Here is a 20,858-nt window from a genome sequence, read left to right as displayed (position 1 = left end):
ACCCAAACCATTCTGTGATCATTAATAATTCTCTAAGGGCTAAACTGACAAAGGAAATAACATTGCTTCTCATACTTTGATAGCTACTACTGCCTCATCAAATAAAGAAAAAATACATTAAAAAATACTGACTTGCTATAAACAATGAGAAAGGAAAGAAATGAAAAAAAATACAAGGCTGCCTTCCCCCCCCCCCCCTTTTTTTTTTTTTTTTTTTTTTTTGCATTTGGTCCTTTTACACAAGTATGGTCAAATAAGCAGGCTGCTGATGCAATAGGAGAGGGCATGATGTTTACAAAAAAAGCTGGTTTTCACACTCGTCTATAATGATGGGTTCAAGCCTAAGGGTTATGTTACCTGGTCCTTGCGCAGGGAGGTTGTATTAGTGAGAGAGATCTACAGAACACACTGGTCTGACTCATTTCTTTCAGAAATGAATGCAGAAATCCTCCTCTTGAACCTCTGCCTTGGACAAACAGAAACACAGGTAACTGCAGTAGCTGTGCAACCACGGACTAACATTCTCTGCCCCTTGCTTATGCTCGTTGTACAGACACAAGGCTTCTCCCTTGCATACAGCAAATTTAATCAACAAGACTTTTCACGTTGGATGTTTCCACCCTTTCAGAAGCAAAGGAAACATTGCCATCAGTAAGAATAAGGACCTCTCTTGTCTATGGCTCATGCAAGAAAGCTGCAGCTGTGCAGGCTGCAAGTGAGCTGACACAAGAGGGCTCTGTTAGGGAGGGAAAGAGAAAAACAAGGCCTCTGTATCAGGAACAGTGAGGCTCTCATCTGTGTGATTTCAACCTTGCTGTGTTCTTTAGGCAACAGCAGTCACAGGTCACAACTGCATAAATTCCATCAAAGGCCAGATTCTAGAAAGCAATATGAATGTTGAGCTCTAACTGGAACGGTGAGTTCACCTGAAACGGTGAACTAGTTACACATGTAACAGTATTTATGATGTTATTAGAAGAGATAGACATTATCTTGGTCTCTAAGATATCTGACATGCTTTCCTTGCCCCACTGCAAAGTTGGAAACTGACAAATTTATACATTATGCAGCTGGCAATGGGTTGGGTTTTTGTCTATTGACCCCAAACTTCTGGGAGCAAAGGTAGCAGAGAATTTTCTCTGCGGCCTCTTGGCAATCCTGCTGGATTAAACTACTCCTGAAGACAGAAACACAGGTCTATTTAGACAATAAGTCTTGAAGAGAATATTTGAAGACAAAATGACACTTGCCTTTTTGTCAATCTGTTTCTCAGTGCGCTTTACATAGGTTGCTCCTATGTAAAAGAGGAAAGCAGGCTCCCAAGAGGTCGACTCCAGTTACTATGGGAATTTAAACAGTAAAAAGGGATTTGCATCCAGTTAAATAGTTTGTTTCCATGTGAATGAAGACTGTTCTTTGACAGAGTAGTTTTTGAGATTTTCATGATCATTTTCCAGTTTTGGAGTTTCATCACCTCGTGTTTGCTTTCGTCTCAAATTCCAGTGGTTCATGGACAGGGAGATGGTTAAAAGTGATCGAGCAATGGTGGTTGGGCACAACACGTGTGTGTTTGTTTCTGCAAGCTCTGACACACCACAGAAGCTGTTCAAATTGCACTGGGGAGCTCTTCCAATTATTTGGATTCTGATACGCAGCTTAGTTCCTGCAATACCACTAGGCTGACAGTGGTCGGAGCTGTGTCAGAGGAACAGCACAGAATGGTATTTTGCTTAAGGGAGATTTTGGAGGCGTATTTGGGGTTTATGCTCAGAAGAGCATGGTAAGGAAGAAGTCTCTGATGGTTTTCATCAGCCAGCCAGAAGCAGCCTGGTATCACAGTGCTCTCTGCAGCTACTGGGAAGACAGACTCAAATCTTCTTCCAGAGTGGCTTGGCCTGCGGAAGATTACCACTGCTAGACAAAGATCTCCCTCATTACCTCAGGCAGACCTCTAGGAGGTAGAGCACAGCTCCAAACTTCCATGCTGGCTACCACAGCACACAAGAACAAGGTGGTACGAGACACCCAAATTAAAACAATGCACAAAGTTGTCACACACTTAGGGTCACACACCTGGATTGTCAACCAGGTACGACTTAATCCGTGACACTTCACTTTACACCAAATCATTAGAGCATGAAGAATATCCCATCCCTTTCCTATCACTTCCCACTCTTCCTCAAAACCCGAATATGTGTTTAGAAAAGGGTCCAATGCTCTGCAAAACCCATTAATGCCATTTCTTAAATTTTAGAGAGACTTGTCTCTAATGTAACACCTTCCCTAGAGGGCACAAAGCATACTATGTTCAACATAACCTTAATTCTCTTGACAAGAAATCAGAGGTATAAGACTTGATTTTTCCAGTGCAGAAGGTGCACATAGAGTGAGGGGAAGTGTTCACACAGGTTCAGCCACGTAATGCAACCAGCTAGTCCCCCTCTGTATAGAGTGAAGAGTCACCTCCAGAGTATAGAATAGCTTTTTCTCTACACTTCTTTATCTAGAAAACAACAGGTTGCTGTGTCCATGTAAGACATGCTTTAACTGTTGCCCAAATTACTACTGTAATTAATGAAAAACAGGATAAGTGCACAATATTAATAAAAAAATCTTTTTAAGTGGTACAAAATACACAGCAGCATGAGGTAATTTTTGAGAAACAGTGTGCAATTTCCACTTTAAAAGGATGCTGAAACATTATGCTTCACCCCAGAGCTAAAGCAATACATAAAATGTGGAAGACATACCTTGCAGCAACAGATCAAACAACTCGATCTTTCTTTATGAATTAAGAGGTACTTACACAGGAAAGAGGTTAGTAACAGTAAGCAGTTGATGTTTGTCAAACAAAGCAGTAGCTTTGAGAGCCGGAAGCTGAAATTAGACAAATCCAAACTAGAAATTAGGTATGCAATTTTAGGAACACAGGTAATCAAAAGCTAAAACAACTTACCTGGGGCTTCAACAAATTCAGTGTCATTTAAGTTCAGTCCTCCCAACAGAAAAAATAATTCTGTGTCTCAGAGGATAGTGGCTTGATAAATCTCACATTGTGATTTCTACTGTGGTTTCTGTTGTACACAAAGTCTGATACTGTCATCCTAATGACCTTAAGCTTTTATCAATCTATAGTAAAAAGTGTGAAAACAAGCATCATGTGATTTATAAGAGTTGACTTGATTGTGTTGTTTTATATTTGAGCACACACAAACAGGGAAAACAGACTGAAGTGAACTTAAGTGAATTGTGCAATACATGTGCCTATTATGGATGTACAGAAGGTCCTGTGTTATCTGGAAAAGGCAATGGCCAAGGTCATTGCAGTGCAAGAACATGAGAAAATTTGGGTTAAAACAGAATATTTGGGATGCTTGCTAGAATTGTGCTTGGTTAATGAAGTGCATGGTTAGGATGTTGCAACATATCATGACAGCAAGATTACTGATATAAACTTAATAGAGTAATACGTGTAGTTAACAAGAATTATACTTAATGTATTAACCAACATGGCTAAGAAATGCTAAAAAAAAAAAAAATCAGTAATATTCCATTTTATTGAAGGGTTTGGCTCTTCAGAGCTTTTCCACAAGTGGTATTTTTAGGTCCCATGTTGCCCTGCTCAAAGCTGCAATGAAATAACGTAACAGCTTTCATTTTCAATATAATAAAGATAACCCTGTCTCTTGGCACCTGCTTAAATAAAACCAATTTGCTGTACTAATCTTACTTTAACAGATCAGAAATGAACATACCAAAGGCAAATAGATAGTTTCTATTTAATCTCAGTCTAATTTGCCTGTCAATGTGAAATCTACTACAAATCAAGACAGACAGTAGCCTGAAGCATTAATTTAATTTGTGTCAACAAAAGGAAGGCTTATCTCCACAAACTTGCTGCCAATTTTTCATCTCTTCAAAATAAAAATGCACTCCTTGCTCACAGGACAAGCAAGTATACCTGAAGAAGGATGCATGGAATGCTTACAACAGATCTTGCTCTGTGTTTCAGAGAACAAGTCTTACGAAAATAGCCACGTGATGAGGTCTCAGAGATGAAAGCAGAAACACTAACTGAGATTTCATGTTCTTTAATCAAGAAACAGTCTGTTAGGTTCAGCCAACATTTCCCTGCATTGATGCATGTATATGCAAACACAGCTGATCTGATGTATTTCAGTCAGTTGTAGTAACAATAGATAATATTTACTTTTGATTATTTGCTTTTGCCACCTCTCCAGCTTCTTGCTGTTCAGCTTTTAAATAGCTTCCAAACTCCCTCTATTCTGCATTCCAGAAAAAGACAAAACAAAGACAATGTACCAAGTTAGCTCTTCCAAACATCCATAGCAGGGACGCTGAAAAACTGCCCAAAAGGCTAAACTTGTCACAAAGCTCAGTTTAATTTGACAATCATCATAAGGCATCCATGTAAATTTAAAATTCCCCACCAGAGTCACATATATTCTCCACGACATGTTACAGTGGAGGCCTGGGATTCCAAAAGCTGCTAGTGGTTACTGGTCTTGGCCAGGCTGCTGCTGCTAGCAGGGGGGTCCAGGAGACGCAGCACCAACAGTGGCAACTTGGGAAGTGGAAAATCAGCTTGCACAAATCTCATTCAATAGAACAACAAATAGAAAGAGATTTGTGCAGAAAACATCATTGTCCATCCTTTCTGGGAAAACAAAATGGAATTAAAAAGATAATCCCGATTCAAGAAGCAAAGAGCAGAGCTTGAAGTTCTGAAGCCCAACAATGCTGATGACCCATTTTGAAAACTATGAAGCACTACAGAAGCCTGAGTTCATTATTGCTTTATCCCAGTTCAGCCCAGGCTAAGGCTACGGTGAAGTCCAAATTAATTTAAAGCCAGAAAATGCAGATCCAGTAACAGCACCTACGTCCCCATCCACACATGGGTGTAAACAGATAGTTTTGGTGAAAAAAACCCCACAAAAACAAAAAAAGAAACAAAACCAAAACAAACCAACCAAACAAAAAAAGACCAAAAAACCCCCAAACCCCACCAAAAAAAACCCCAATTCCCTAATGTCCCCTCTTCCTGTGCTATGTAGATCCCCATAGCAGGGCTAAAATAAAATTTGCCCCAAGTTATATAAAAGTTTCTTTCTCACATCTCCTTTAGCTGAGCCTCTCCCAAATGTTTCATTTTCGTTCCAACTAGTTCTCCATCCTGGTGATACATCAGCTCAGAGATGCTTTGTGGGTGCTCACTGAGTGGCACACAGGTACCCACACATTAAAAAGAATGTGGCACAGAGTCTTAAGAACCACCATGTGTAGTCTGTAATACCCAACAATGCTTTGCCCTCACCTTCCTGAGACTGAATGGTGCAGATGGAAGAGAGTGTCTTCCCATCTTGCATGCCTGGCCAGTGAGCAAGAGAAATAGCATGCTGTGTAAATGAAATGGCATCTTACCACCACAACCACAAGTCAGAAAACAGACTCGGGTAAAGCGGGGCTTAAAAGTCTTCTATCAAGAAGGAGGGTGCTTCCCTCAGACTATCGTATGATGGGGCAACTGTTATTCAGGCAAATGTTATTCAAGGCAGTAAAACTTTAGCACAGATCTCCATGGTTGACTTTAAGGCCTAATTTACACTAGGGATCTTAAAAAAAAAAAAAAAAAATTAAACTAAAGGTCCTGTTAATTTCCAAAAGGACAGAATAGAAGACAGAGTGCATCTGACAAATACACGTGCTACACATCCTAACACACAAAGGTTGCAGCTAGACTTGTCAAAAGTTAAAAAGATTTAGGCATCCAGCTAGTACCAGAATTGATGGCATTTGGGCACCTAACTTTTTTGAAAATTCAAGCATTTCTTTATTGCCTGTCCCATTGAGTGCAAAGGGAAAACTGAAGGTAGGGTTAACTACAGAAGGATTTCAAATCCATCATAAGGTTTCCCATTATTATTATTTAGCCACCTAAGGGCAAAGGGGAACAGGTGCTATTTAAAATTAATTTCTTAATTACTTAAGCATTAGTCCCCTACATCCCAATCACAATACTTCTGTCACAGTAAGGAGCATAACACAAAAACATGTTTGCTGCCACCAACAATTCCTGAGTCTCTCCTTTGCAGAACTTCAGCCGAAATATCAGGATAATGACAGCTTGACACACACACACTCCCCAGCAACATACACACGGCAAGTAGGACATGCCTCAGTGGCCTCAGACAAGAAAAAGAAAAAAAAAAACAAAAAGAAAAAAGAAACAACCAACCAACCAACAACCCCAAAATCACCAACCCACAGACTTGGAGAAACCATCCAGAAGAGCCTCAGGAAAGGGAACTATCCACTTTCCATGGAGAAGCAACTGCCCAGGAGTCCCTGCCCAGTATAAACCGAATCAAAATATCCACCCCACAGCTGAAGGAGATCTCTGAAATCTGGCAGTGTCACATGCTGGATACTTGAAGGCACATTTGCTTTGTGTTTTGGGAGAGAAATCCAGTTACAACAACACACTGCAGCGCCGAAGGAAAGGAGGCGACACTTGGTATCTTTCCTCTGTTTCTGTCCCCACTTTCAAGCTTCATGGCTGGCATGAACTGGTGATCTAGGCAGACACATTAACATCCCTGAGTGAAATGGCACCATTTGTGGCCTCTGAGGCTTTGTCCTCAAGCACCATTGCTGGTGTGTCTGTAGTGACTGCTGTAGTGTCAATGGCAGGAAATGGATTCAAGCCCTGTGATAAGATCTGTTGGATGGTTTTGCGCAAATTGGGGTGCAGCTGGTTTTGCGTCTGGTAAAAAATTTCTAAGGCAAAAGACTTGAGGGTGCCAGTGCAAAGGTCCTCATAAAGTGGAATCGTATACATCCGAGACATCTGCAAAAAAGGAAAATTAGATAATATCACTTCGATCAAAGTCAAGAGGTTCAGCTCTTCTATAGCTACACTCCAACAGCCCTGAATGCCTTCAGACTGGAAACAATACATTACCTCAAAAGACAGCCGAGTCTATTCTAAATAAGTTTAATGCAAAGATCTTTATGAATGATAATAAAAAACCATTTGTTCTCTAAGACTGAGCTACTTCCACAAATAACAGAACTATTTTTAGAAGATTGAGAAGAGGCCACAGAGAACACATGCATTAACCTTTTGCTCCTGCACAACAAAAACTACTGAAAAGAATTTGATGAGCCCTAGTCTTGCTTGAAGTATAAATATTCAAACAATCACATTATTTATTAGTGTGAAAATATCTGGTCTGGAAAAGGCAGGGCTGCTACAAAGCAACACAAAAAATGCACCGGGCAGAGCTGGGACAAGGGTTGAGTTAGGCTACAAAAGCAGAGATTATCTGTAGGCATTTCAAATGACATCTGCCCATTCCTCCCCACCCACTAGCAGGTGAGCCACACTAGGCCCTTCACACACACCTGGTCTACACTTGGCCAGGAAGCAGAAGTTCCAAGGTCTTTCACGTCGCATTTCTCATGCACATGTCTCATGCACTGAGAGGTGCAGTGATTTTAATCCAGCAGTTAGTACCTGGTTTTCCAAGAAGCGACGGACTTTGTAAAGGTCTGGATAATAGTCATTTCGGACTACAATCTGCAACCAGCGGATACGGATTTCTGCATTCATGGAGTCCAGCTGAGAGGAGTAACATTCCGAAAGCTTTTTTATCACCTCTGAAGAAAGCACACACAGAGAGAAAGAACTATGACCTATTTTGTTGAGTTTGAGGATCATCAGAGAATAACGAATCTTTAAATCTCAGAATCATAAAATGGTTTGGGTTAGAAAGGACTTTTTTGCCCAAAGCCCCATCCAACCCGGCTTTACGCTAACGATAAGGTCAATGAGGGATAGGGCTCTTTAGAATTAAATTAATTATTACAGGAATACTTTTCTACTATCCTGATAGAGTACTCACCACGTGGCAGTGGTGACCCATCCAGCAATCTGTCCAAGAAAAGCACGGTTTGGAACGTTCTCCATTTAGTGAGGTCAACGCTGCTGGCAGCAGCAACAGAGTCCAGAGGCTCTGTGGTCCAGAGTTTGAAGAGCGTCTCCACCGGTCTGGTCAGACAGGATCCCTGAGATAAATCTGGCTCAGCTAATGGAGGTCCTGTAGCATTGAGCCAACGTTCAAACTCCAGTCCTGGAATGAGGAGCACCAAAAATGTGGAGCAGGTGGCTTGGCTGCCTCAGGGTTCAGGACTCGTCAGCACAGTTAAGAGAGGTTCTAACAACAGCAAATCAGACTGATCCATAGTTACAGCAACATTAGTGTCTTAGCAGTCTCAGCAGCCTAGCCTACATTACACCTGGAAAAATGCCAGCAACACTCTCCAAATTTAACCATGAGTTTTCTAGAGTTCAACATTACAGTGGGTAAGTACAAGAAACGCACATGCTCTTAAGACAGCCAGGCCAACAAGTGTCTGTGATCGAACAATCTTCTAATATAAGATTTTTTTGTGCACGTGTTTCTCTTTCTCTGAATTTTTAGGAAGACTGAAGAATACGAGGAAAACCTGCTTCATTTAAAAAAAAAAAAAAAAAAGTGAGGGTGCTGACTAAACTCCTACCCAGCAGCAAAACCAAGCAATTGTAAATGTATTTTTAAAATCAGTAACTAAAAAGTTTCTCCAAAAGCGGCAGAACCAGCAGAGCCTCGTTTCCAACAGAGCTCTTCCCCTTGACCCTTTACCACCTCAGCACTTTCCTAACACTTGGCAATACTTCTGTTCCACACCATCCATCCTAAAACTCCTCTCTCCTGCATCCCCTGAATATTAGCCAGGCAAAAGTTAGCATGTGCTGTGGTTAATTCATTAGCCAACCAGTGGTCAAATAAAACATACAACTGCTGAGCTCACACTGCAGCTTTTCCCTCAGTAGGTTTGCTCATCTACATCTCTCCACAAAGCTTGTAGGAACCTAATATCCTTAAGAGCTGTACTCCACTGCCAGTCTGGTTTAAACTGACCAACAGGTTCAGTGATTACTTGCCAGGATGGACACATGGAAGGATAACATTGGTCTCATTTCTTCAAGCAAGTGGGCTAATAAGCACCTAGTAGTTTACTGACCTTTCATAAATCCACCCACGGCTATAAATAGGGGATGTAAGGGAGAGTGAAACATTATGGAAAAGATTTTATCTGCATGGATAGGACCTTGGGAAAAGTTACAGTTCTCAAAGCAAGTTGTCTGTAATTCAAGTAGATTAAATTTCAAAGCGTATTCACCTTTTCCCTGTATTTCAGCATGTGTAAATCTCACATGCACTGATCATGCTGTCTGCAGCGTTAAAGATGAGTTTATGAGAAAGTTAACTGAGGGCTAGTCAGCTGATCAAGGCATAAATTGCCAGCAATTTAAGATTTGCCAACTGGAGGAAGTAACAATAAATCACAGCCATTTCTATCACAAACATGTGGCTGTTGCCAAAGGGGTCCGTTTACTTTAGAATTTTCTTATGCATCCTCAAAACCAAGCACAAAATTTATCATCCGGATTTTCTATAGTGTTTACAGTTAACTAAGTAAATTTCCTACCTGCTTTGCTCTCAACACATTGCTCTTTCAGCTCTGGAAAAAAATTCAGGAAGGAATCCAGAAGATCTTGAGCAACAACACTGGTAAATTTGTACTTCTCAATGTAGGCCTGAAACAGTAAAAAGGATAAATTATGGATAGGAGAAAGACAGCTTCCTTTCAATGTCGAGCCACTACATGCAATAAAAATAATAAATAATAACAAACTAAAAATAAATCTATATAAAATATAGATTATATATAATAAAATATATTTTAGTATATATTATATATTAGATATTTTACATATAGAATAAAAACATAAAAAATAAAAATAATTAAAAAACCAACAACAAACAAAATAGAGATGGAAGCATAAAACAAGTATTTGGAAGGTTTAAAAATAGTTTAAAAAAAAAAAAAAAAATCAAGAAAAATATTCTCCCTCCTTCCCTCCAGATGAGGAAAAAATTGGGTAGCTGCAAATACACTGACAGCCCAGTACTGCACTGAGCTCTTCTTCTGATATAGATCACAGAAACATTAATGTATCAAGGGCAGGAAGGTTTCCTCGTACTTGACACTAGTGGAAAGTCAGAAAATTCACTGATAGATTATGGACTAAAGACACCCTTACAAAACTAAAGATAAGAGAAAGATGGAGTGGGGAGATGGATGGGAAGAGGAGATGAAAAACATGCATGCAGCAAAAAGAAAAAGCTGCATGAGCTGTGTCACTTCAAAAACCAAGTCAATAGCTGACATAATTTTCTATATGTTTTGAAAATGTACTTCAAGGCACAAAACCTGCCCCAATACAGGAAACCATACCCCTTGTCACCCTGGCTAAAAACCCACAAGCTACTACTTTTTAGTAGTAATGAAGTCACATTGTTCCAGTTACAGTCAATCTATGCTGGAACAGCTTTGTAATTATTTAGAACACAGAACAAGAGGTAACAAAAATATACTACTACTCTGTATTTGGTGCCCCATAAACTCAGAATCTGAGATGAGAGGAGCATGAGCACATTCACTGAAGAGAAATCTTGTAGAAACAATCATCTCAGTGGACAGCCAGGCCCAAACCATTCTCCCATCTCAGACATACTGGTATTCAACTTTAGCCCTACCAATTAGCCACAGTGCCAAAACTAGACAGGAGTCAGGGGAGGAGGAGAGCAGCTCTGAATCTCAAGAGAAACTCATGCTTATTCACACTCACTCTTAGGAAGGAGTCAAAGTGTCTTGGGTCACCACAGAGCTGGGACAGGTAGTAAACAAAGCAGTAGCCTTTCTCATAGGTGAAGAGGTTCATTAAATTACTGGGATTTACACCTGAAAAGAGATGACAACAATTTTGTAAGACACTCGAATGAGGACAGTAATTTTCAACCCTTCCAAGTATACAGACCCCTTAGAGATCACCAAGTCAAGACGTAGTGACTTAAGAATGAAACAAGCCTGTGCCACTACATTTAATTGACTACAGTAAACACATAAGCTGAGTTAAAAATTAAAAAAAAATAAAAATAATACAAAAAACCCCAACAACAATGACGACAAAAAAGAAAAAAAAAAAAAAATCAACCATTGTAAGCTCAGTATTAATTCCCAAAGGAACAAGTCACTTCAAATTAGAAATCACTGAAAGTTGGAATATGAAGACAAATCCTTCTTTTTTTTTTTTTTCTCCTCAGTGCCAAACTCAGGGAGCCACCATACCACAAATTTTTAAAGATATTAATATAATCACTCCTTGTTCCTTTTTTGAGACTTCCAACACATGCTTTTCCATTCTATTTAGTTCCAGTATCACCTCCAGTTTCATTTTAGGTTATTTTAAATACCACCTAGATTGAAGATTGCTTCACAGTTCCAATGGTGACCACAGAACTAGAGAACTATCAGCGAAGAAGATACACGATGCTGGAGTGCAGACATGCATGTGGCTCAGGGGATAACCAAACAGCCTCTGCATAGCTCACTCAACAGGAAAGCAAGTACATATGCTTATCTATATGCTATGCATATGTACATAGTTCTTACATGAACACATAAAAAAGGAACATTTAATAGCACAGTATTTTATGTGGTGTTTCCAAATATTTTCATTTTTAAACTACTTTATTTTACATATTCAGAAGCTCTAACCACACAGCTTTCAAGGCAGTTTTCATACTGTTTCTACTCAGTGAGTCTGTTCTGTTCTTAAGCAGAACAATATTTACAAAGATGAGTTAGCCAACTTTGAAGAAAACTTGAAGGCAAGTTTCCTTATTTACTTTCAGACTGGTTTACAAACCAGTATTTCTTTATTCTTTCTTTTATAAGGGATATGGAAAAATTAGTCTTTTTTGGTCTATATTCCAGCACTGATATACAGAAATTTTGTGTACAGCAGCTTCAGCCAAAAGTAATACCTGGCTCTAGTTTAACCTGAAGCTTGCTGACTGGGTTGTCTTCTCCAAGGAGTTTCATCTGTCTATGGAGAGCATCAAGGCGGAATGCAGTCTCCAAACATGTGAAGGCAGCTCCTACGCAGAAAGAAGCTTATTAGATGTGGGGAAAATGACTAGCAAAACCCAACCTGTGCAGAAGTAGCACAGGCACAAAATAAAAGCTAATGAAGGTGTAAAAGACAACAGAAAGACAGCATCACAGTAATGAAACAGCGGAGAAACTTGAGTGCAAAAAATCCTTGCAATCTGTAATGAAAGTCAGAACCTAAACCAGTGCATTTACTTATTCTGATTCTACAGCAGGCTGAACTGAAAAACAAAGCAGCATGAAAGCTATGCTAAAGTTTATATCCTTGACATCATCTTATCAGTTCTTGCAAGCATTGGAATGAGTACTATACAGGTAACTTTCAAAGGAGCAATCGAGTGCCACAAAAAAGTAATGTCACTGGTAGTAGACACACGATTCCATATTAGGTGCCAAGAATAGTACTAAGCAAATGTCACCCCTTGGGTGAAAACAGAAAAGGGTTAGATTTAGTTGTTATATTACAGATCCTGTGGATCTTTTCCTAAAGCTTTATCTAGCATCCTACCCAAACTGTAACATACAGCTTTCACCTGACATTCATTAGGACTTTTTCTACAGCTGTAACTGGGTAGGCTGCACTTTGGTCTAACTGCACTGTAGAGCATTCCATGCTTTCAAGCCAAACTAGCTATATTACACTGGCAAGTCGAGATCTTTCCTATGCCACTGCAGATGTAAAAAGCTGTGGAAAATGGATTTTCAGATTCAGAAGATACTTAACATCTATCACTATTAACACTTTAGGTTTCTTTGTGAAGTCTTCAACTTCAACAACAGGACTTGTTACAGAGATACAATTCTCAGGGTCTCGATGTACATACATGAGAAAATGATATAAGCAAAATGAGAATTAAGAACCAGGATATATATGGAAGCTAGAAGAACCTGTACTGGCAGAGAAAGGGGTGGATGTGCTTAATAGGGGAAAGCAAGAACTAGGATAGCTAGCATTAAGGGCAATTATTTAAAGCTACAGGGAGGAGGATTAAGCAAGATCCAAGAGGTGTGGTATAGTCAGTGGACTCTAATTTCTGTAAACAATGTAATTACAAAGATGCCTTTTTTATTAACAGCAGAAGATACTCCAGAAATTATGTCAAAAATGGCAAGATTTAGATCAGAGGTTTGTCTTAGAAACAAAACAGAATGCAAGAAGAGCTTACTAAAGAATGGCGCAGGGAAAGGCTTCTCTTAGTTTCCTGAACAACTGCTGCTTGAAACAAGCAGTTCTAAATTTCAAGAGAATAGACCAAAATCAGCAAGGATCTTGTCCTATGTCAGAGAGACAGACTAAGAAGGGATAGAGAACAGCCAATATCTTCTGACCTGCTCATATCATTGTCATGAATAATATGAGTTATAAGAACAGTCCTAAACACTGAGAATTACTTAACATAAAAGAGCTTTCAAAAATATATAATATACATTGTAACCTTTCCATATATGCTCAGAGCACTTCCTTCTCTAAACTTCATTATCATCAGCTCATCTCCAGAAACAACATAAATGAATAAAAACAAAGGCATCTTTCTAGACACTCTCACTGCCAAGATTTCCAGGAATTTTTCAAAGATTGTTTACAGCAGACGTGTGAGACTACACATGGTACAGGCATTTAAGAACATAATGGGACAAACTAGAGAAGTGTATGTTCCCATTATTCACTTCAATAAAAATCCAATTAAACAGAAAAGCAGTAAGAACGATTTACTAATAAGATATTCTAAAGACATACCATACAATTGTATGTATGTACCATACAACTGATCTGTGAAATTCACTGATATAAGCAAAGGCAGGGCTGTACAATTCTACAGGAAGCCTCAAACAGATAAATGGGCAGCTACATAGATGTGTACATTGGTTTTTTAAGTGCTATTGCTATCATTCGTTCCAAAAGTGGGTAGCTACCAACTGATCAGGATTAGAAAGACACTTGAGGATAGCTATTTCACAATGTAACCATGACAAGATTTCTTACATCTCTCTCTGAGGCATCCTCTGCTTGTCTTGCTCTGACATACAAACATCTCCCTGGTACCCTACCACAAAGTTCCTACAAACATCCTTACCACACTGTGCTAACACAGTTTGCTCAAGCCCCTGTTACCTTATCAGCTATTGACTCCACTCAAAGCCAAGACAACATCAGACTCTAAGTATCTAAGATGCTAAATGCGAAGTCTGGGGCCATGTGTGTTCCAGAAATAGAAAAAAAAAAAAAAAACAAACAAAAAATTTAGCTCCCTACAGACTTTTGAACCCCCAAGGCAAATATTCTATGCAGCCAACTCTCAAGTATTGGTTAGCATAAGGAGAAACATTTCTGCATCTGTACCATAGGTCTCTGTGGTGATCCGGCGTTGTGCATATGTGGCCAGCCCCTCGCTCAGCCACATCTCCTCCCATGTAGCGTTGGTGACTGCATTTCCAAACCAGCTGTGGGCAACTTCATGAATGACGTCAATGATCAAAAACTCATCGCTCTCCAGAATAGAAGAGATGATGAAGGTCAGGCATGGGTTTTCCATGGCAACAATAGGGAAGGATGGTGGAAGAAAAACAATGTCATATCTAAAAGTAGGGAGAGAGAAGAAAGAAGAGAGGAGAAAGGAGAGAGGTAAATTACAGCTTATTTCAAAACACACAGTAATATTTTTTTATTTTTTTTTTTCCTTTAGGGAAGGCTCTTCTGTGACTTTTTTGTGACTTCAGGAACAAGATTTCTAGAGCAGCAGTGCCTAATTCTTCTGCTTACGCTACATACACTATCACACACACAGTGTTGAGTCCCCACAGGCTCCCAGGAAAGAGACAGGTCAGGAAGCTATAGCATAAATTGATGTGGTGTACGTGCAGTGTCAGCAAAATAACTCTGGTTTGTCTGCTTCAGAATGTAACAATACTATTTGTTTTGCTTTCCACATTTCCCTACCTACGATCAGCACTGGCACACTGTGCCATGCTCTCAGATTATTTCAAGGAACATTTTGTAAAATAACACCACCATGTTCTTCCTGCTTACCTTTAGCAAAGAAATACAGGAAGCCTTTGTAAACATTTTCTCCCATCCAAAGAAAGAAAGCATCCTCTCAAAAAACATTCTCTTGTAATACAGAGTCAGACTGTCCTGAGTCGGGTTTTCAGCATGCTCAGGCATAGCACAACAAATATATGTCAAGTACCACATGTAAAAATCAATAAGATAAATAAAACTGCCATATATTTTAAATGGTGTCCAGCCCAACATTGGACTTGCATCACAAAACTCTATAGTATGAAAAACCTTAACTCCTCAGGCAAGATCCACTGTTTAGAGACCTCCAATTCTGCCCACCATTCCAAAACCACCACATGCTTCCATAATCCTCTCTGCCATGTGCAGAGACAGAACTCCAGTTTGTTTCCACCTATTACAGTGCTTCCAGTTGAGAGGCTCGTTTGTCCTGCTATTGCTAGCACAGGGAGAAAACATGATCATTTCTTTCTACTTTTTTCCCATTACACATTCCTGGGAGACTTATTAAACTCACCGTCCCCATATATATGGGCCATACAGACTCTCTGCAGCCGTCAACCAGCGCTCGACAATGCCAGAAAGCTTGCTGATGGCTGTTGGCAGCAGGCAAGGCTCTGCCCACACTCTGCTCCTGTCACAAAACAGAAAACATCAGGTGATGCTTCAGCAAACTGAATTATCTCTTAGAAAAAATAGCCTGACTTCTCACCACACTTCCATGTATGGTAATAGTGCTGAGAAGTCCCACATCAGACTTGGGCCTTCTTTAGCCTAACGCTCTATGCATACATGGCAAGAGATAACAAAGATCCTTAAGGGATAAGGCAATGACATAAATAGCTGTAATGACTAAGGGGACAATAAGCAACATTTATGAAAAAAGGAAAATATCTTGCCAGTGCAGTGCCATGAATTTATTTACATCCAAATAAACCACCAACTCTCTGAACGCTCACAGCTCACAGTCCCAACTGTTCCCTTATCGACATATGGCTCAACATATTTACTACTTATAACATGAAGCACTGTACAGAGACAAAAAAAGCAGAATCAACTCACTGCAAATCTTACCTAGGACCTATGTCTGCATGTATTAGGTCTCCTGCCACCAGGGCCACGAGGTAGGCAGGAACTGGATATTCCATGTAAAATTGATATACACCTTCCTCTTCTAAGAAGGTACTTTGGGTGGTACTCATCAACACCTGTATGCCTGCTGGAGCCTGGAACACCAACATCATACACATCAACTCACTTGACGATCACAGCTGAATGACTACACCACAGATCTCTCTGGGTTTTTTCATCTATGCCTGAGGATGTACATTAAAATCAATCATTTAGATAACACAAAATGCAAGATTTCTGTGAGTTTTTTTATATCACATCTACCCAGCCCAGGAAAACATAACAACCAAAAATATTACTCCTCACATACTGCATAGGTCTTATGCCAGCTGCCCCAAAAGTGCCCAGATACCAAATTATTTCATCTATACAAAACACAAAATTATTTGATTCTGCTTTCATAAAGCTTTTAGGGTTTTCCTTTCAAGAATTGATAAAATACAGTTGAATATTACCATCAATAACCACTACTGAAAATGACCAGCCAAATTCCCTCTATTATATTATCCATTTCATGGTTACTCTTTCAGCACTGAGTACAGGGAAGGCAAGACCCAAGCATGATAGGCAACAGAGTTACCTTTGTGACAGTAACCCGTTTCTGGCCCAACAACCAGAATGGGATCTAAAAAATTTTATAACACTGTCACAACTAATATTTTATATAGGTACATACACGATGTAACTATACTTTCACAAATTAACAGCAGCTAAGCACTCCATGAACCATTTACAGCCCTTTGGTCTCTTACCTTGACAGTAGCTGAGTAGGTACATTTCACTGCTGGTGTGTCAAAGCAGGGGAAGAAAGACCGGTTACACACTGAGTGGCCCTGTGTGAAGACAAATGGCTTGGCGTTGCCATACGTCAGTTCTGGATCCAGCCACCAGATCTGTTGAAACATGATGTGAAGAAGAGGTGAGGGAAAATGACGAAATCACAAGGACAAACTGCCAAAAAAAACAAAACCTGAAATCAAGAGGATTGTGGGGGAAAAGAAACACCTCAGCTGTTTGGCTCTCCATATGAGTACTTGGCACATGGCACATTTCTATTTCCAACAATACATCTTTCTACTCCTGTTTATTTGCTGTGACTACTCAGAGTAATTTTCTACAGTCTCAACACTGAGTGGTGTCACACAACATAATGTCTTCCAGCCACTCGCTATTTCTGTTGTATTGATTTTCTTGGTTGTAACAGGTCCCTAACAAACATCGACACAACCTTCTGCTCAGAGGGAGAACTCTGAATATCTTCATGTTTTGAATTTGACATGAACAGGAGCAGTAGGGGGTCAGGTAATGCAAGCTGGGGGGAAAAAAAAATAAATAAATAACCCAAACCCACCAACCAAAAACCCTGAGGCTGAACAGTGTACACAGCATTATCTCTGACCCTGACACTGCCCCGCTGGCTAAAGCATCCAGCATTTTGACACTCTGTAAAGAAGTCAGTATATGTAAGAAACATCTGGTCAATGACACTGGAGGCCTTTTTTTACAGAGTGGATAAGGAGATTCTGGGTGGTCACCAAAAGAAAAGCAACAAAACCCACCACCGAGCATGTCAATTTTCAGTATCAAACAGCAAATAAATCATGAGTCAGACCCTCGGCAAACAATCAGAACAGATTAAGAATAATATGAAAAAGTGCAGTTATTCGCCTTTTTGGTTTTTCTGTTTCAAATGTAATGTTTATGCTTTCACATGCTCCCTGCCTCCAACTTTGAAGTGTAGGAACAATTTTAAACAAGGATTTTCTTGTAATCCTAGAACTCTGGAGCTACACTTCTATGGAAAATATCAAATATTGTGAAACTTGCAATAAAGTTGTAACCACTGGAAGTCTTGGGAACAGTCAAGCACTAGGAATAAAACTTCTGAGTCTGTTGAAATCTTAGATCAAAGCAACCAATAAATCTGAATTCAGGGAACAGCAGTTAGCACAGACACTAGTTCAGTTCTGGTCCTCAAAAGAAAGCAATGAAATATTTACTGAAGAGAAGCCTGGGTACTATGTCTGCTCTCGTTTTAACAACGTATTACAATTCTGTCTCCTAGTTAACCTTTCTGTGTTCTGGAAGTCAAAAGTTTTCTCTCTTTCCCGCTGTCCTATAAAGTTACTCTTTCTTATCTTCCTCCCTTGCTTTTAGACCCTTCTCCTCAGATGCCAGCATGCCCCTCTCTCAAATCATCCACTTCAGCAGTGCTCCCGAGGATCAGTGAAAGGTAAGGGAAGGAAACATACTGTCAGCAGCTTTCAGTTATTCATAGAAGTTCACGCTTCCACGGGAAAATGCGGGTTGGTTTGTTTGGTTTCTTTTTAGTGGAAGGCATTATAAAATTAAAAACTTTCATCTAGAAGTAAAATTAATCTCAGAGCAGCATTCTTTCCTTGAAATTTGTTTTAAGATTGCCCTCTTCTGTTAGAAGCCTGTTGGGCCAGAAACATGCTTAAAAGCATGACTTCTGATGAACCCTGCCTCATGTACACCACAGGGGCTAAGGCTATGCGACTATTCAAATCCATGTGCTGCATTTCAGCCTATCAATGGCCAAATCCCTAGGTCAGAGCTGAGGTGCACTGCGTAGCTACAGATTTCCACTCCATGAATACCTGCATTTCACAGCAGTGAATATCATCTCTGTGATGTTATGTTGTGGAACTGGAGACAACTATTCCAGAAAACATTTGGAGACACATCTCATTAAAACCTTCAGTTTGAAACTAATAGCTTCCACCCAGAACACACATTCACATAAAAATTCAATATGTTTTAATCCATGGTAGAGGCTTTCTAATGATCTAGGAAGGAGGCTCAGAAATTAAGTTTTTAAAGATCTGCCCCAATGCCAACTTTTAAAAACACTCCTCTATCACTGGCTTTGTGCTCATATCACAAAAAGTCTGACTTACAATCTGTATCATTGGCCCTGCTGAAGAGACTCACCTTCAAAAGGTCCTGCTTCCTTTGCTTTTTGAGACAGAAAAGGCTAACAAAGAAAACAGAGAGATAAGACACCACCAGACCTAAGTTGCAACACTAGCGTAGGAAGGGAAAAGGGCTGACAGACGATGCGTTAAGAGCAGAGAGATAAGGGGAAGTTCTCCACAACCAGCACAGGAAGAAAACATAAGCAGGAAGCAAGGGGGAACGGAGAAGCCGATTCTTGTTTACAAAAATTAAGGACAATTTCTTTTCAACCAGTCCCCCTTTATTTGACATTTGGTTGAAGTTAAATGAAGCACCAGCTCCACAGGCCAAGAGGGAAAACATTTGCAGAGGATGAAGTATTTTTTTCCCCGGTTTCCTAATGTCTGCAGCTACATGGCAAGCCTCCGTCTCTCTTTCCAGATGCACTTGGAACAATGATGAAAGTTATCCTGAAACAATATAAATAGATCTGTAATATAAATAGACCAGCCTATGCTGCTGGACAGAGGCAGGGCTCTGGACTGAGGAAAATGAGCACAAGCAGCATCCCAGAAAGGAGTGCGTGAAGCAGGGTGCTGCTGGGGGTGGAGCACTACACAGGGACAGAGCAGTATCATTTGCTCTACGTCCAAATCCCTCCTGTGTTCCCCTTTGGAAATATATATGATGTCAAAGTGCTCACCATTTTTATCTAGTTTTTCATATGTACAGGAGAGCTGTTCCACACATTAAAGCTGCTCTATGACGCGTTTTAAGCAAAAAAAAAAATTCTGCTGCTTAGTTCCTCTGCTAAGCAGAGGCTTTGGGCAGTGCAGGCTTCCCCCTGCCCACATTCTGCAAAGCACCTCACACTTTATAAGGCTTTTGCCAAGAATATTATTTTTATTGACTTCGATTATAATCTCTCACCCAAATCGGCAAATGACAGAGGCTATTTGCTAAGCCTCTTTCAGTTTTAAATCTCTCCATGTTTCTACTTGCATTATTGTTGAAGCTCCCAAGAAGTGCTGCAATGCCACAGTTTCTGTTCTAGCCCAACAAGAAGCCACTTCACCTGACAACAAAGTAAACAACACTTCCAAGACACCGAGGTTGTGACAGGAGCAACAAGGCACACACCTGGACAGCAAGTCACTGTGAGGAATCAGGACAAATCTAATGGAACAACAGGGAAATTTTCAGCACTGCAGAAAGGGCTGTCCTTAGTGCTAAATACTGAAGACGAGGAAATGTAATCATTTTTTATACCAGCACACAGAGCAGGGTTTGCATTGAAGGTTGTCATGGAAAGAAAATAGCACTGGTGTTAACACGTGCACTGCCAAATCAGAGGTGTGACACAGTGGGCAAGAGACAGATGTAGATTTTTCTTTCTAGGGAAGGAAAAGAAAAAAAAAAAGCTTATGAAAAAGTATTTATAGGACCAAGAAGTAAGGGGGCAAGGGAAAAGAAGTAGAGAAAGAGCCAGGCTACTGTCACTGATACACCTGATCAATGTGTGCCTTCAGCCCACACCATGAGAGATAGTTGCGAAATGTTTATGAAGGTCTCACTTCTGATGCAAACTGGTGATGTACCGAGCATATGGTTTCCTAACAGCACAGGGAGCTGGAATGCTCTGTGAAAGGCAGAATTAATCTCTCAGCTGTCTCTCAATGTCCATCAAACAACCAAAGATCTT

At 40.0% G+C, this 20,858-nt stretch overlaps 1 protein-coding gene across 10 annotated transcripts in view; it reads right to left on the bottom strand.

The window, feature by feature from the left end:
• Positions 1-4,075: 4,075 nt before the first annotated feature.
• The window catches only part of ABCC5 (ATP binding cassette subfamily C member 5), a 71,993-nt gene continuing 55,210 nt past the window's right edge, over positions 4,076-20,858 (bottom strand). For 8 of the 10 annotated variants that reach the window (XM_030496484.1, XM_030496490.1, XM_030496489.1 and 5 more), the window contains 10 exons: positions 16,990-17,130; positions 16,181-16,332; positions 15,624-15,740; positions 14,429-14,664; positions 11,961-12,074; positions 10,763-10,875; positions 9,559-9,667; positions 7,929-8,156; positions 7,541-7,683; positions 4,076-6,871 (listed from right to left, as the gene is read on the bottom strand). In XM_030496484.1, coding sequence (XP_030352344.1) covers positions 6,599-6,871; positions 7,541-7,683; positions 7,929-8,156; positions 9,559-9,667; positions 10,763-10,875; positions 11,961-12,074; positions 14,429-14,664; positions 15,624-15,740; positions 16,181-16,332; positions 16,990-17,130 — 1,626 coding nt within the window. In that variant the 3' untranslated portion in view covers positions 4,076-6,598. Of the gene's footprint in view, positions 6,872-7,428; positions 7,684-7,928; positions 8,157-9,558; positions 9,668-10,762; positions 10,876-11,960; positions 12,075-14,428; positions 14,665-15,623; positions 15,741-16,180; positions 16,333-16,989; positions 17,131-20,858 lie in introns of those variants that run through there. The other 2 variants (XR_003992946.1, XR_003992947.1) reach the window with 2 other exon arrangements.

This window comes from Strigops habroptila, chromosome 8 (genome assembly GCF_004027225.2).
Source record: "Strigops habroptila isolate Jane chromosome 8, bStrHab1.2.pri, whole genome shotgun sequence".
Lineage (NCBI taxonomy): Eukaryota > Metazoa > Chordata > Aves > Psittaciformes > Psittacidae > Strigops > Strigops habroptila.
The sequence above is the reverse complement of the archived record's forward strand: the minus strand, read 5'-3'. Positions and strand labels throughout refer to the sequence as shown.